This window comes from Amborella trichopoda, chromosome 11, assembly GCF_054954075.1.
Source record: "Amborella trichopoda isolate Santa Cruz 75 chromosome 11, AtrichopodaSantaCruz75HAP2 v2.0, whole genome shotgun sequence".
NCBI lineage: Eukaryota > Viridiplantae > Streptophyta > Magnoliopsida > Amborellales > Amborellaceae > Amborella > Amborella trichopoda.
In genome coordinates this window covers 42005995-42023320 of record NC_142346.1, presented here as the reverse complement: position 1 = coordinate 42023320, position 17326 = coordinate 42005995, and the positions used below count along the sequence as shown (strand labels likewise).

At 34.7% G+C, this 17326-nt stretch overlaps 1 protein-coding gene and 1 pseudogene across 2 annotated transcripts; both read left to right on the top strand.

Annotated features, from left to right (window-relative positions):
- The first annotated feature begins 247 nt into the window (after positions 1–247).
- Positions 248–2019, top strand: LOC18424669 (heavy metal-associated isoprenylated plant protein 20-like; annotated as a pseudogene). Its single transcript, XR_016044842.1, has 3 exons — positions 248–464; positions 540–615; positions 1637–2019. The product of XR_016044842.1 is annotated as a heavy metal-associated isoprenylated plant protein 20-like (transcript).
- A 9255-nt stretch (positions 2020–11274) lies between these two features.
- Positions 11275–15410, top strand: LOC18424667 (AP2-like ethylene-responsive transcription factor At2g41710). Its single transcript, XM_088852379.1, has 7 exons — positions 11275–12507; positions 13286–13368; positions 13641–13729; positions 13820–13893; positions 14010–14060; positions 14407–14483; positions 14598–15410. Exons 1-7 carry the CDS (start codon positions 12302–12304, stop codon positions 15275–15277), a joined length of 1260 nt encoding a protein of 419 aa, XP_088708505.1. The 5' UTR covers positions 11275–12301; the 3' UTR covers positions 15278–15410.
- The last annotated feature ends 1916 nt before the right edge of the window (positions 15411–17326 follow it).

Sequence of the window (17326 nt, the reverse complement as noted above, 5' to 3'; positions counted from 1 at the left end):
GTCCATTAGGCACACATAACTAGCCATGGCTAAAAAAATTGGAAAAATGCATTATGTAACTAACAATCTTGTAGAGGACCTTTCAAACCTCCTACTCTGATAAATGGGGCACATTCTTCCCATATAATAAAAAAAAAACGAAGAGAGAGAGATTGAAAACATGCATTATGTATAATATCATGTTATCTCTTTTCTATTAATGAAAAATCGAATAGAGGGCGTTTTCTCCACTGACTTACCCAAAAAAAAAAAAAAAAAACTAACAACCTTGTAGAGGATCTTTCAAACTTCTTACTGTGATAAATGGGCTACATTCTTCTCATATAGTCGAAAAACAGAGAGAGAAATGGGCTACATTCTTCTCATATAGTCGAAAAACAGAGAGAGAGAGGATGGGGTGCATAGATCATATTTCGGAGTTATTCAAAGGGAGTACAAAACGTCGTAAGATCAAGCAAATGCAGGTAAGTTAACAGAGACCCAATCTCTTTTTCATGTTTTTCTCATCTATTAAGCTTTAATTTCTCACTTAATTGCAGACAGTGGAAATCAGAGTGAGGATGGACTGCGAAGGGTGCACCAAGCAAGTGAAGAGCTCAGTCTCTTCCATGAAAGGTGACATCTTCTCTCTAAACTGTAGTGGTGTTTCTTTGGGTAAATAAATTGCAATAGTGATTAATTTAATTAAGTGTGCTAAAAGATTATATGATCCCACGGGAGCATATCATTCATTTATTCCCTCGGATGAAACCTATGGAGTAATATTTTGGGAGTGCAAATTTCAAGGATGTAACCTCTAAAACCTAAGGACCAATCTGAAAAAAAAAAAAAAAAGAAGAAGAGAAAAAAAAAATCCGAAGATTGGATGGAGACTGTCCAAATTCTAGATTGCAAGATCTAAGTTTTTAAAAACCCAAAATCCACTTTTTTCTTTAAAATACTGAGTTTGAAAGATCGGCTGGGTCAACTCGGACTTGCCCGAGCTCGAGTTGTCCCAAGTTGGAGTTCTAACTAGGGGATATTAAAAATAATTTCAAAAAATTATAAAATAAAAAATCTATCTGTAATGTGTTTTTTTTTTTTTATGTTTTATATCATTTTGGTAAAGATGGGAAACTATTTTAGCCCTAAATACTCATTTTTACGTTTTCCCGAATCTTTTGAAAATTTACAAAAATACAGCTATCCGCATACTGATTTTTAAAATCTACTTACCGCTACTTTTTTTTAACCACATTTAGGTGTGTTTTGTTTAATTTTACTTTAAATATTTTTTCTATATTATTATATTTTATGTTTATTTAAATTTTTGCTTCCGCAGTACTCGGACCTACTCAGGTCAAGTACTAGGCTCATGCCTAAGTCAAGTACTCGGCCCGATTAATGGTTTCAAACATTGGGTGACCATAAGGAGGATCCCAAAATTTCAAATCGAAAATCATCTCAAGCTATTTCCCTTGGGGAGTAAGTGTACAGTTTGCTCATGTAGGAATAAGCTATACTCTATCTACCAATGTACCATTTAAATTCCTAGAGAGAAAGGGAAATAAGAGAACCATTGATACAAATTCCATATAAAAGAATTGGAAAATAACAATAAAAAAATCAAATAAGATGGTGATTGTGCTGATTTTAGATGTGAGATCAGTGGAAGTGAACTTGAGGCAACAAAAGCTAACAGTTGGTGGCTGTGTGGATCCTGCAAAGGTGTTGAAGAAGGTCAAGGAAACTGGGAAGAGGGCTGAAATGTGGCTGTATGTCCCTTACAATCTTGTATAATGTTCCTTACAATCTTGTATATTGCCCTTATGCCCCTCAGTCCTACGACAAGAAGGCCCCCTCAGGGTATGTGAAGAGCACAATGGACAATCCTGCTCCCCCTCCTCCTGATCAAGGGTACACCATGCTCTTTAGCGACGACAACCCTAATGCCTGCATCATTATGTAATTTAATGGTGGAATGGGGCAATGGTATGGTTGGTGGAATGGTCCTGGTGGATGTTCTTAAGTTTCACAGTCAAAGACAATTTGATGTTTCAGTTGAGTAAGAATATTTTTGTCATTTTATTAAGGTGACATGGTATACGATACAACTGTTTCAAAAATTGTTCAACTGAGTCAGGCTGGAACGAGTGATTGGCGATAACCCTGCTCAAGTCTCCTAGTTTTGCAATATCTTTTTTGCTTTTTCCTATATATAATCCTATTTCACTTAGACTCAATGGAGTTTGAGCGGGGGGATAAGAACCCCTACCAAGCCACACCTGATTTTGATTTTTGAAAGGAAAATTATATAAAGCGGCTGTTTACTTTTAATACAAAGAGATCACAAATCACTCTTGTCTATCAGATTTTGAATTTGGTAGTTGTGAGCATGCCATTAACCAGACTCAAAGTTCAAAAAGAGATTTTTTGAACTTTGTGTCACACTTCAAGCCATTAAAGTTAACATATGATGGTTAGGAGCAGCGTTTTAAAAAACGCCGAGTCGAACCGGACTCGCCCGGTTCGACTCCAAAATAGCGAAAAGGGACCGGATCGGTTAAAAAATCGGAAATCGTCCGGTTCTAGAGAGAACAGGACGATTCCGCACAGTGACTCGCCGATTCACTGTGCGGAATCGGCGAGTCCGTGAAGAACACGGGTTGCACAGTGTTCTTCACGGGATTCTTTGAAATTTTTCATTTTTTGATCATTTTTCTTGTTTTTTTTGGCATGTGATCTAATTTGCAGGCTATAAACAGCTTTATTCAGCTTTTTCAAGGATTAAATGGTGGAAAATTTTGTTGTTTTTGGATCACGAAAAATTCGGTGTTTAGGGTTTCCGCCTTTTCTGAAATTTCATGCCAAATAGGGCATGAATCTTTCAAAATTTGTAGGCACTTTGATCTTAAAGCTGTGAATCAAAACCTTTAGTTACTAATTTGTGATAATCGTTGAGAAAAACAGAGTTTTTTGGAGATTGAAGGCTTCGGTTCACAAAATCAGGTAAGAACTTTAGGTTTTTTTTTTTTGCCGCCATTTGATTTATTTCACGGCATATTTTGAACATAATGAGTTCAATAATTAGGGTTTTTAATCTTTATTGTGTCTAGTATGATTTAAAATTTTCAATTTTACGTAATCTGGTCAATTACAACAAGAAATTTGATATGAACACTGAGATATCTGCGGAACCAAATTCCGCTGTTTTTTTTTTTTCTTTTCCGCCTTTTGATTTTGTTTTCATGATATATTAGAAATAATGTGTTAAAAATTTAGGGTTTTGATTCCTTATATTGTTGTTTATCAGAAAATATACTCAATTGGATGTAATTTATTCACTTAGAGGTGAATTTTTGAGTTAAAATCGCTTATGCAAAACGACTTTGTGAAGAACAGAATTTTTTTTTTTTTGTAGCCCATGATAGAATTTTTTGTAATCCATGATCGAATTTTTTGTAATCCATGATCGAAATGTTTGTTTTTTTTTCTTGTAATCCATGATCAAATTTTATTTTTTATTTTTTATTTTTGTAACCCATGATAGAATTTTTTGTAATCCATGATCGAATGTTTTGTAATCCATGATCGAAATGTTTGTTTTTTTTTGTAATCCATGATCGAATTTTTTGTTTTTTGTTTTTTATGTAACCCATGATAGAGTTTTTTGTAATCCATGATTGAATTTTTTGTTATCCATGATGTAATTGTTTTTTTCTTTTTTTGTAATCCACGGTCGAATTTTTTGTTTTTTTTTGTTTTTTTTTTTTGTAATCCACTATCGAATTTTATGTAATCCATGATCGAATTTTTTGTAATCCATGATAGAATTTTCTGTAATCCATGATCGACTTTTTTGTAATCCATGATCGAAATGTTTGTTTTTTTTACTTGTAATCCATGATCGAATTTTTTGTTTTTTTTTTTTTTTTGTAACCCATGATTGAATTTTTTGTAATCCATGATCGAATTGTTTTTTTCTGTTCTTGTAATCCACGATCGAATTTTTTGTTTTTTTATGTTTTTTTTTTTTTTTGTAATCCATGATCGAATTTTATGTAATCCATGATCGAATTTTATGTAATCCATGATCGAATTTTTTGTAATCCATGATCGAATTTTTTGTTTTTTTTTTGTTTTTGTAACCCATGATTGAATTTTTTGTAATCCATGATCGAATTGTTTTTTTCTGTTCTTGTAATCCACGGTCGAATTTTTTGTTTTTTTCTGTTTTTTTTTTTTTTTGTAATCCATGATCGAATTTTATGTAATCCATGATTGAATTTTATGTAATCCATGATCGAATTTTTTGTAATCCATGATCGAATTTTTAGAAAATTTGTGATTTTTTTTTTTTAATCCATGATCGAACTTTTTGAAAATTTGTTAATTTTTTTTTTTAATCCATGATTGAATTTTTTGAAAATTTGTTGTCGGTGATATTGCACAATGTATCCACAATATGTCGGTGATATTGCACCTAATGAGGGAGAGTGGGAAGGGGGTCTAAGAGAAAATGAGAGAGATGATGATTCTGAGGCCACCCTATCCCAGCCATATTATTCACATATCGAGTCCCAACAGCAACAGTGTAGGGATGAGCACGACAGTGCAGGTGAGCATGAAGGATAGACAAGCTTCGGGGATTTTGGATTGGGAACACAACAAAACACTAACACTCAGGGATTTGGGAATAGTCAGACGCTCGCTAATATCGATGATTCGTTTTTAGATCGAATCAATGAATTGTCAAATGAATTCAATCAATGGCACCAGCATGACCAAGAAAAACAACAACGTCGTCTATCATTTTATTTTTAGATCGTATGTTACTAATTTTATGCTTTATTGTAGTCCATGTATGTTGATATACTTATTCCATGATAATTCTATGTTTATCCTTTTGTGTGATGTAAATTAAATGTTGAATGGCGGTTCATGCAGGGAAAGAACATATCAATATTCGCATATTCATTCAAAAACATGAAAATTCTTAATGGAGTATCCTCATTTCTTATTGAATTCCTAAAAAACAATATTTATAATGAATTTTAATAATTTTTTCGGATTTTTTTGAAGCTTTGTTATGACCGATTCACCCGATTTTCGATCCGGATCACCGATTCGCCGATCCGGATAGGTTTTTTGAAAGCCCGATCCGGGTCACTGATCTGATTTTTAAACCATTGGTTAGGAGTAATTGTAACCTCCCTGTGTCAAAGATGAGTGGTCTTATAGTATAGAACCCCTTTTTGAAATACCATTTAGTACAAGAAATGTCTTATTTGAAATATGGGGCTATGTTTTGAAAGGCTAGATACTCCGGACGATTCACTGCTAATGATTTTGCTGCCATCCTTGTTTGTGATTATGTCAAGACTATCTAACAGTTAACTGTTTTTTTAAAAAAAAAGATTATCTCAAGACTATCTAATACTTTAGGATCTAAACTTGAATTCCTTAATATGCATCAAACCATGTTAAGTTTCATTGGTGCTGGTGCCTTATAAAATTATAGAGCTGGCTTGGAACCAGTGGGGGACATGTTTGAGTGCCCCGGCAAAATTGGAACACTGTTTCACCTTTAAAAAAACATTTATTTAACGACATTTAAATATAAAAGATTTTATTTTTAAAGTGAATTAGATTTAAATTTAGATCAAAATAGATTTCGAGGACAAACATGTAAAAACTTGTTTCGTTTTTTAAGATGTAATTCTCCAAGTCACCTGAGCTGAATCACCCAGTTCACTTAGCCATTCAGTTGCTCAAGCCGGCTTTTGACACATTGGCTCAAACAAACAATCTACATAGAAGACCTAGCATGACTGGATGCTATGCCTTTGTCTTCCAACATTGTTTGACACATGATTTCATTTTAAAAGACTAAAAAGCACATATCTGAACAGCAAAAACCGTAAAATTAAATTTGGCCCAAATTAATAGATCTTCCTCTCGGTTAGATCATCTAAATCTCATGTGAAAGGAAAACAAAAGGTGATAATTTTTTTTGATCATATGAATCTCATGCGAAAGGAAAACAAAAGGTGATAAATTTTTTTGGGGTAATTTAGTGGGGAAGAGAGACTCTTCCCCGTTTTTCAAATAGTTTATGAGTTAGTTTTTGAAAGTGTTAGTGAGGTGATGTTAGTGGGAATGAAAATCACAACGTTATGACTAAGTTGTTGGGGTGTTAATACCACGAAATAGTTGATATGTATGCGTTTGTTTGCACATGTGCAGAGAGAGCGTATATCCCAAATTAATAAGGGAAATAAATAAGGCCGACCTTTTTGTTTTTTTATTTAACATTCAAAAGAATAGTCCTAATAGACATAAATGTATGGTTGATGGCGTTTATACGCTCCAATCAATTATGAATGTCACTGCCCCTTCATTAATTCTTCCATCGATTGAACGGTGACTACACTTACGTTCATGGATTTTGTTGGCTGGATATTGTCCCATATTATTTAAGGGTCGATTCTTGACCTCCTACATGAAAGCCAAATATGTACAACTTAGAATTTAAAAAATTAACAAGTGAACTTGAAATCGCCTAAGTCTGCTCGGAACCTGCAAAATATTAAGTTGGTTCTTGCCTAAACTCGAGGAAGTCATTTTTTTGCCTCTTTTTCAAGTGAAAAAAGAGGCGAAAAAATGTTTTTTTAAGTATTATTTGTTTTTCAACCAATTATCCTTATCTAACCCCCATTTCATTAATTTGAACATAAATCAATCCCTTTTAGTCCCGAACATTATTCTTTTTGGGAGAGATTTTTACATAAAAATCTAGCAATTCTTGAACCCCAGAACCCAATCCAAGCTTCTTGCAATCTTTCTATACCTTGACCAAGTCATCTGTAATTTGATTAAAAATGTTCGTATTAGGTTGAACTCTTGACCTCTTACATGGCTTCATGCTGAAGCAAATAAATCATGTATGTGCTCGTGTGAATCATTAAAATACCAATCATTTAACCCTTGAATCAATCCACATGTGACAATGGCTCACTCTTGAGCTCTCAACTTGCTGACACTATTAGGAAAAGGGGTTGAGGTCGTGGTGGTAGCATCACCACACCGCACTCGTTATATTGTGATTTCTATTCCCACTAACACCACTCTACTAAAAAAAAAAAAATTGCTCACAATATTTTCTTGGTTCATAGGCATGCCCCGAGGCAAGACCCTAGCACAGGAAACGCTTTTCTCTTTCTAAATAAACTTTTTATAGCTGCTAAGAAAAAACCCATGCTCAACATCAGAAGGTGAAAAGCTTTTCTATGAATGATAAGAAATGCAATAGTTTTACACTCAAAATCGGAAAAATAATTTTAAACAGGCTCTAGTTACATTTTTTTTCCTCCTAATGGCATCTCCTCACATACGAGAAAAAGGAGATAATTTAAAAATCCTATGGGCATCAAAAGAGGAAATATTTTTCAATTCATAATATGAAAAACTGAACTTCCTCTTTATGGCATTCGCAATAGTAAAATTCATACAACTTGCATCCAATGAAATTAAATAATAATAAGCCGAGTTTATATCCACAGGTATAAAAAGCCGAATAACTATATCAATTAGAGTTATATTGCATTTTTGGGTACATAGAATTACCTCTATATCTCTCAACAAAACCCATTTGATAAACCCTTTTAGACCCGTTCTCCTCACCGAAATCACTTGCATAACCGATCTCTTTTCTATAACTAAATCATTTTTTTTAAAAAAGAATATTTCAATCACCCATCTCTATTCCACGGATAAACTATTTATCTAAGAAGAGAGTCTTATGGCAACCCATCTCTATGTCATAGCTAAATCATTGTCTAAGAAGAAAGCCTTGAGAGCATCAGACTTTCTCTCGTTAAAAAAAAAAAAATACTACCCAAAATCCCCATAAAATTCACTTCTCTATAAAAAACCAATCACTCTCTCTCTGCACGAGGCACGATAATATTAGTTTCATTTCTTGGAAGCTTAGTTCTCTCTTTCTTGAAGCATGGCCTTGCTATGGTGGAGGCACATGCCTCTTTTCGAGAGGAAGCCCATCTTTCCTATAAGATGATGCAATTAATGCAAACATATTTTTTCTCTTCCATCCCACACACACACAAAATTACACACAGGTTTTCTTCCATTAGCATCCTTGAAAATCATGTGACACATAGAAAGGGTTGTGAAGCACTCACTTATATTATTGCCCTTTTCTTATAATTGAAGTCTGTTACTCAAATGAGGATATTTTGTAGATATGAAAAATTATGAGCCAAAAATTCAAACTTTTGCTGGTGGGGAGGGAGGGGTTTGAGACTCTCAAACCCCCCAAGTCATTTATTACCCTCTCTTTCATCCTTCCAAATTCTCCCTCCCTCCATTCTTTCTTTGCTCAACTTTCTCCCTAATTCACCATCCAAAGAGGCTTTGTTAACTTGTGGCATTCCTTTCATCATTCACAAAATACATGTACAGTGGGTCATAGATGTTTTTTATCTATAATGACATCCAACAAAAAGAAAAATTGGACTAACATGATATGTTGATCATCGAAGAATGGATGTATACAGCTTCGTTTGCTAGGGCATCTATGATCGAATTACTTTCGTTATAGCAATGAGAGATGATAATCTGATGTCCGTAACAAAGATCTCTGTTCGATCAAATACTGGAATCGACCTCCAATGCTCATTTTATAACATCAATGGAATCCTCTACAATTTTTAAGTGGTTCATGCTTAATTGTGAGAGTGAAGTCCTTGCAGCAAGGCTCTTGCTTCAGATTCATTTGCTTTTGCTAAGCACACCACACCGCACCGGGGGAGCCTCTAAGAATGAAAGTATATGTCTTCCCTCTGAATCTCAAATATTCAAATATATGAAATCGTATTCAAATGGGAAACTAACTAACTACTCCTAATGAAAAACTACAGGTTTCGTAACACCATCAAATTTAAGTTTTACCTTACCAAGAATTGGTGGAATGCGCGCTGATCTTCTCATGATATTTGGTAGACTCAAAAGTGAGAGTTTCGTGTGTTGTTATGATTATGTCAGATCTGGAGATACCAAAACACTCTTTTGTAATTGAAGCCCATTCTGCTAATGGAGCAAGTATTAGGTCCTTTGTTGATTCCACACATGCACTAAGAAAAGACCATTTCTCCACCAAATCCATATCACCACAGATAAAAAGAATCGCCAAATGATATTGCCTTTTTAGGAAGCAGAGATTTGTACAATTGCTGTGAAAAATAGATCTGGGACTGTACTTATTAAAGAACTCAAACGGTTACTAGGTTACATGATTAAACCAATTTCTATCTCTCTGATTCAATAAGTTTATGAGGGGAATTTATGGAATATATTTTTTAAATTACAAATACTTTTTATTTTATATTCAAATTTAAATTCTCTGGGACTTTTTTATTCCCAAATCACCTGTTTTTCGAACATTGATGGCCAAACCGATCCCTCTTTTTGTTGAGTGAGGAATGTTTCAAACATTGGATCTCTAAATCAGTTTTTTTTCTTCGTAGGCCGGTTTTGAAATCAAATGACTGAACACGTGAATTTCAGTCAAGAAAGAGTGAACAGGTTCAGACATCCGATGTTTAAATCACAAAGAATTTTTTATTCCCGAATCACCTGTTTTTTTAACATTGATGTCCAAACCGACCCCTCTTTTTGTTGAGTGATGGACTATTTCAAACATTAGATGTCCAAACCTATTTTTTTCTTGGTACTTCTGAAATCAAATGATTGAACATGTCTCAAGACATTTGATATCTGCACTAGGAAGATGAAAAATAAAAAATAAGAAAATAAAAAGTAGGACTTTAAATAAAAATTTGGAATATTGGATTATTATTTCCAAAAAAGAAATTTTAGCATAAACTTCCCTGGTTTACAATCAACTCAAATGCAACACAAAAAAAAAAGCGTACCCCTCTCTCTCTCTCTCTCCAATCTCCATCTCAAAATGAGATATTAATACATGATAAATAAAAAAAATTTCTATCCATCTTAAAGATGCATGCAAATAGGTGGTCCATCTAAAACCAAGTGCAACTAATCCAAATGTTTTTTTTAATATAATTATTACTTCTAATTTTCAATTTTTTTCATATTCATGATCTCTATGTTAAAAATTATATATTCCCTAAAAATTAGGACAAATTATATTTAAAAAATATATTTATTGCCAAGCCCGCATTTCTACAATTGCGGGCTGGCCGCGGAGAAACCGTGTTCAAAATTGTTTTACAATAAAAAGCACGAACTATGAGTCTCTCTCTCTCTTAATGTTCGACTACTCAGGCGAGCCAACCCGAGTATGCCACGTTTGTCGGCCTAGCTCGAGATCATAAAACAATTTTACAAAAGAATTATAAAAAAATAAAAAATTTATTTGTATTATATTTTTATATTTTTCAGTCATTTTCGCAAAGATTGGAAAATATTTTTGCCATCAATACTTATTTTCACATTTTCCCTTATGTTTAGATTATTTCAAAAAGGGAAAAGTTTATATAGAGCCTAGGCTCTAAACAATCAAAGCCTACATCAAAATTTTCACTAGAGGCGGTTGTTTTGATGTCCAAGTATTATCAAATTGATCATCTCGACATCAAGATGCATGAACAAGAGAAAAAAATGGATTTTAAGTTATAGAAATAGTGCATCATGTGACGCATTTTTGGACCGTCAATTTTCAAGATTTTTAAGTTTTCATAGATCTACTCAACCTACACAATTTATGAAGCTTTAAAATTTATAACTAAAGATGAAAATATAATTTAAGGCTATAACAAAAATTTTCAGTATTGAAACCATATTTCTCGACACTATTTGAAGGTGGGCTCTAATTTGATTGTTTAGAGCCTTGGGTCTATACAAACCACACCCTTTCAAAAAGACCCCAGTCACAAATGATTTTTTTAAAAAACCATTTTTAATTACTTTTTAACCTCATTTAGATGTGTCATATTTAATTTCACATCAAACAAATTTTCCATATTTTTTAGAACTTTTATTGTTTTTGGCATGGCCTTCACCTGCGCAAGGCCAGGTTTTGGGGCTGAGTCATGTTTTCCTACAGTGTCGGTCAGGATCTCTCTCAATCTAGGAAAAATCAAGTGGTTCAAATCCTAACTACTCGGTCAGATTCGATTAGATCCGAACCAGCCATGGGTCGGTTTCAATTTCAACTGGTTTTTGGTGAATCAGTTGGGTATTTTTTTTAAATAAAAAATTATATAAAATCCCAAAAAATTAAGGGATCTTGTTTTAAATGTTTTTTTTAATATTTTTCACCATTTTTGGTAAAGATTGAAAATTATTTTGGTCATTAATATTTATTTTTATATTTTTTAAAAAATCTCAAAAAATATCTTTGAGCACAAATTGATTCTTTAAAATCTATTTCCTTCATTAATTTTTTATGTTTTAAATATATTTTTTATATTTTATTAATTTTCTATGTTTACCGGTTGAACCGGTTCTGCAGTTGGCCGTGTTGAAGTTTTCCTACAATGCTCTCTCTCTCTCTCTCTGGTTCGGCCAGGATCTCTCTGTCCCTCTAATCCAGCCAAAGTCACTAATCCTCGAGCACACATCCATCGTACTACTATTCTGATTCCTTGGTCTCCACGCCCCTGCGGCTGCGTCCAGGGAATAAACTCCTCTCCCTCTGTCTCTCAAACCACTCATAAGCCATTTCCTTCAAACCCCATGGCGTCAAAACCAAGGCCAAAACTCTTAGACTACCTTCAAATTTGTCTCTCTCCTGTCTAGCAACCCTGTTTCCAGCTACTTTCTCACTCTAAGACAAAACCCCACTTCCTCTGCCCAACAGTTGAGCAATCTGTCTCTTCTTATTCTTCACTTCAATTCTTATTAACTCCAAAGAAAAAAGAAATCAAATACTTTCGTCTGATGCAAATCCATCTCTATTCGACCCAGCCACCCAAATTTTGGAAGCACTTTCTCTCTCTAAACTCTGGCTTTTACCTAAAAGGCCCCATATGCATAAAAAGAATGTCTCATTTTGTCTCTCTAGACTTAAATTGTTTGACATGTTTTGTAAGAACTCGGAGCATAGTTCTCTAAGCACAATTGATACTTTTGTCATGATGGTGGTGATATTATCGTCTACTTTGTCTTACTTTTAGAGAGAGAGAGAGAGAGTTCCATGAAGGACACCACCTTATAAAAAGGGTGGATAGTTGGTGTAGAGGCAGCAGTTGCAGGTGGTTTGAAGTGAGTGAAGAAGAAGCAAATCGAGTCGGTTTCAAGAGAGAGAGAGAGGGATTGGATGGAGATGGCTATGATGGTCAAGAGCGAGGAAAACCATGAGAAGCGATGCTTGGGGATTACACAGGAGAAGAAGTGTGTAAAGAGAAGGAGAAGAGAGCACGCACCACTGACCCGAAGCGATGACAATGGTGATAGCATTAAGGAAATTGACCAATCTTCTTCGACTGCTGTTAAGAGGAGCTCTAGGTTCAGAGGAGTAAGCAGGTTAGTAAATAAATAAATAGAACATCACACTCCTCTGTTGTTTGCTCTTTCTTTCACCCTTATCATTTTGATCACTGATACGGAGCCTCTTATCCATTGTACTGTGTCATAATGATACCAATATTGTGTGAGTGTCGAACATAGATACATGTGTCAAAAAAATATAAAGAACTCGCCTTTATAACGCCTCGAGATATTTGCCTTTACCTTATGTTCGGACATCATTTAGATAAAGGAGAATAAGGGATTTTAGATGACATTAAAGTATGTATACACACATCATATAGATAAAGGTGATGAAGGGACTTTAGATGATATTAAAGTACGAGAAATGACACTTAGATACTCTCCCACACCCACGTGAGTAGGACTTCAAAAGATTATCATCAAATTTGGTATAGATCTCCAAAAAAGTTATTACATGGGTGTGAGACTTGGCTTTTTTAGAGATCTATGCCAAATTTGATGGTGATCATTTGGGGTCTTACTCGTATAGATGTGGGAGGGTCTCATAGGATCATTACTCTTAAAGTATTTACAAACATCATTTTGATAAAAGAGGAGAAGGGATTTTAGATGACATTAAAGCACTTACAAACATCATTTTGATAAAAGGTAAGGGATTTTAGATGACATTAATGGACTTATATAGTAAGATGTCAAGAAGAAATGTCAAAACAAAGCATAAGTTTTTAAGTATCAAACGCATGTGTCGTACACTTTGTGTGTTGAGACACACCAAAAACCATAGCCGTGACGTGTTGATTGTTTCATGTAGGCATCGATGGACTGGTCGCTTTGAAGCACACTTATGGGACAAAGGCTCATGGAATGCATCTCAAAAGAAAAAGGGAAAACAAGGTAAATTTTCTCTAAAACCCTAAGTCCTTTTCTTCCTCAATTTTCCTCCCTCTAAGGAGATGTCTCTCAGTCACAAAAACAAATATATTGACATGATTTCTCTTGTTTTCGTGTTTGTTGTTTATCTTGTTGCTGTTCCTTACGACCGCAACAGTCTACCTAGGTAAGTACTTGTTATATTACATTGAAACTAATATTTTGCTTTTAGAGAATTTAATTGGCTCCTCTCCATAATATGTTTATGCTGATGAATGATTTATTTTGAAATTCAGGAGCGTACGATGAAGAGGAATCGGCTGCAAGAGCCTATGATCTTGCTGCTCTCAAATACTGGGGACCTACCACTTTCACAAATTTTCCAGTAAGTGATGAATTATCTAAACTTTATGGCCCTTGAATTGAGATATGATCAGGAAAGTGTATGTGAATCATATGAATCATCTTTTTGCAGGTAGTAGATTATGAGAAAGAAATCCAAATTATGCAAAATGTAACAAGAGAAGAGTATCTAGCCTCACTAAGAAGGTATGGTCCCAATTCTCATTCATTTCTTTTCATGCTTTATTGTAGATAGACAAATACTCTCCATGATGAGTTCTAGGGAGGTAAAATTAATACGTATTTATTTGTTATCTTCACAGAAAGAGCAGTGGTTTCTCTAGAGGAGTATCCAAGTACAGAGGAGTTGCAAGGTATTAATTCATTTCCAATCAATCTATTTTTTTTTTAATATTTCCCAATTTTTATCTTTCAATTTTTTACAGGCATGGCATGGTTCTTTGGTTAAACCTTCATGGAAACTAAAATTTAATGTTCACTCCCCGAAGATTTCTTATTTACTTGACTAATCTTACAATGCGAAAAAACATAGTTGGAAAAAGGAGCTAATCTAAGTTAACAAGGTGATGGAATCATACGCTAAAACTATAGTGTTTTAATAATGGCATGTCTCCAGATAATATTTTTTTTTATGTTCATAATTATCAAAGCCTGATATTTGGCATAAATTTGAATGTCTTTCTTTTTTGCTTCTTATAGGCACCATCACAATGGTAGATGGGAGGCTAGAATTGGAAGAGTGTTTGGAAACAAGTACCTTTATCTTGGCACCTACAGTAAGTAGTCATCTCCACACTCAAATCTATATTCATATGTGAGAAATTCTCTAAAATAAGTGATAATTTTAAATGAAATTAACAATGGGAATTACTTTCAATTCTATATCACAGGCACTCAAGAGGAAGCCGCAGCAGCTTATGACATAGCAGCGATTGAGTATAGAGGAGTAAATGCAGTGACCAACTTTGATCTTAGCACTTATATTCGATGGTTGAGGCCTGGAGGCCTGAACAATATGGCCAATCTCAACCAACCTGAAAGAGTAGCTTCAAAGATAGATGAGAGCTCTATTCCACCAACTCCTTTGTCGACCATGAATGAGTCTATGGCTGAAGATTTTAGACAAACAACTTGTCTAACGTGGCTTCCTGATATTCTCCACCAACCTCCTCTATCTCCAAATAGTCTTACCATGACTTGTAGAAAATCTTCTTCTTCCCCTACAGCTCTAAGCCTACTACTGCAATCTTCAGTATTTAGAGAATTGGTTGAGAAAACATCGATAGCCTCAGCAAATGAGGAAGCTGTGAGCACAGGTCCTACTGAAGACTGTAGGCAAAGACAACGTGGGAACTGCCCTGATGTTGCTGCATCTTCTATAGCTATTGGGGATGAATATGGTGGGATATTTTATGACTCAACTCATGATCTTGGTGACATACCTTTCATTTGCTCTTCAAATGATGAGGACTTGGTGGTGGAAGGAAGTGTTGAGTACTTTGAGAGGGCTGGATCACAACAGTCGCTGTGGAGCAATGTCTTGAACTCGACCATTGATGTCAATATGTGAAAATTAAGATGGTCATTTTCCATTGATCCTTCGTGTGCAATATCAAGGAAAGTCCAATGTCATAACTGTTGTGTCAAAACACAATGTACTATACATTTTTTTTTTTCTGGTTGAAATTGTTAACTTGCGACCGTATAAGTGTACTGTGTAGATCTATATCTTTTTAGATATTTTTCCTTTCTATTTGGAGGGCAATAAGGTTTTTGATTTTCTATTAAACCTCATACAAGGAAATGATTATGTGATTTGCATAAATTGCACTTGCTAGTTAAAAGGATTTTGGGACTGATAGGAAAGCGGATACATGATACCGTTTTGTTAAACTCTAACATTAGTTGTTGATATGGAATAGTATAAAACCATTATGTTTCAACCAGTAGGGTGCAAAAAATTGATTGGCAATTTTAATGGTTGATTTTAACTATCCAGCCTTCTAAACATTTCCCTAAATCGCCAAAATAAAATTAACTTGTGTGTCTTAAATCCTGATGTAGCATGACAAACAAAAACCAAGATAATAAGAGGAAGTGAATTTGATAAGCGAAAAGAAGTTGAAAAAGCAGGGGAGCAAGTTCCAGTGAGTGGTATCATAAACCAATCAAACTATTAGGTCTGATTGGACGGACCGCCAATTTGATTCCAAATCAATGTGGTTCAATACAAACCTAATTATGAGGAAATCTTAATTGTAATGTAGTTTGTGAAGAATTGCGACATATTTTATGCTTTTGATCAGTTTTCATCAGTTCAACCGGTTTGATGATAGGTCAAGCCACCAATTGAATTGGGCTGAACACTTTTCCGGTTCAGTGACCCATCCATTTCTAATAACACTAGCTCCAACAATGGCTTCACAAATAAACTAGATCACATAAGCGTCTCTGAGAGTCCCCCCTTCCAAACAAAAATCCAAAATTAAAACTAATGCTAAGAGTCTTATTATCATCATCATAACTTTTTTCCAACTATTTGGGGCCAGCTACAAAAATCATGATATGTCATTCTACTCTATTAAGGGCATACCCTCCCCATATATTTTCTCACCACTTCCAACCATGTTCTTTTGAACCTACCTTTTACCTTTTTTGAGCCTCCCACTTAAACTAACTCGCACCTCTTAACAAGTGTCATACTTGGTCAACAATACACGTAGCCAACCTACCTATGTCTACTTTATTTCATCTTATCTTCTATTGGAGCATCACCCAAGTTCTCCCGAATGTATGCATTCCGAATTCTATCCCTTATTGTCTTGCCACTCATCCAACAATGAAAATCGTATAGACCAAGAAATATATAATCAAACCCTCATTCGAATGACTTCAAACTGTCCATGAATAACAACCAAATAGCAAATAACCTCCATAAAATTAGAGAAGATCAAATGAAGCCCTAATGGGAAACATAAAACAAAAAAGAAAAGGTTTCTATTGCATACTCTCGTGTTATGTGGGCCCGACATGTGTTGGGGTGTAAGCAAAAATAGACTTTCCCCGCACCAACTCCCCACAAGCTATCAATGCATTTAATGCATTAGTTGAAAGTTTTCACACGACAAGAAAAAAAGCCACAGTCCGACGAGAGCAAAGCCGCCGCAAAGCATGTATACGCATTAATTGAGGCGGCAAATCGAGCTCATAAAAGGGTTCCTTCTCACACCAATTCAGGTGTTGGGGGCATATGGGATTTTTAAAGAGAGAGAGTTCTTTTTTGTTGTTAAGAGAGTCACAAAGAAAGTAACGTGTGAGTGAGTAACAAAAATAGAGTGAAAGGGTTCACTCTTTGGGGTTTTAGTTATTGCCCATTGTAATTAGACCCGCATAAAATTAAGGGGTCTTCTGTGGTTTTTTCTTGTACTCACCATTTCACACGTAGTGGATCCTTCTCACTGTTTTCGACCGTGGATATAGGCTTTCTAGTCGAACCACGTAAATTGTTGTGTGATCTGTGTGGTGCATTTTAAATTATTTTGTGACCATCATTATATTTCTTTTAGTCTTTCTTGAGGTCCTCTCTTCAACAAATTTGTATCAAAGCTTGGTTCTTTAA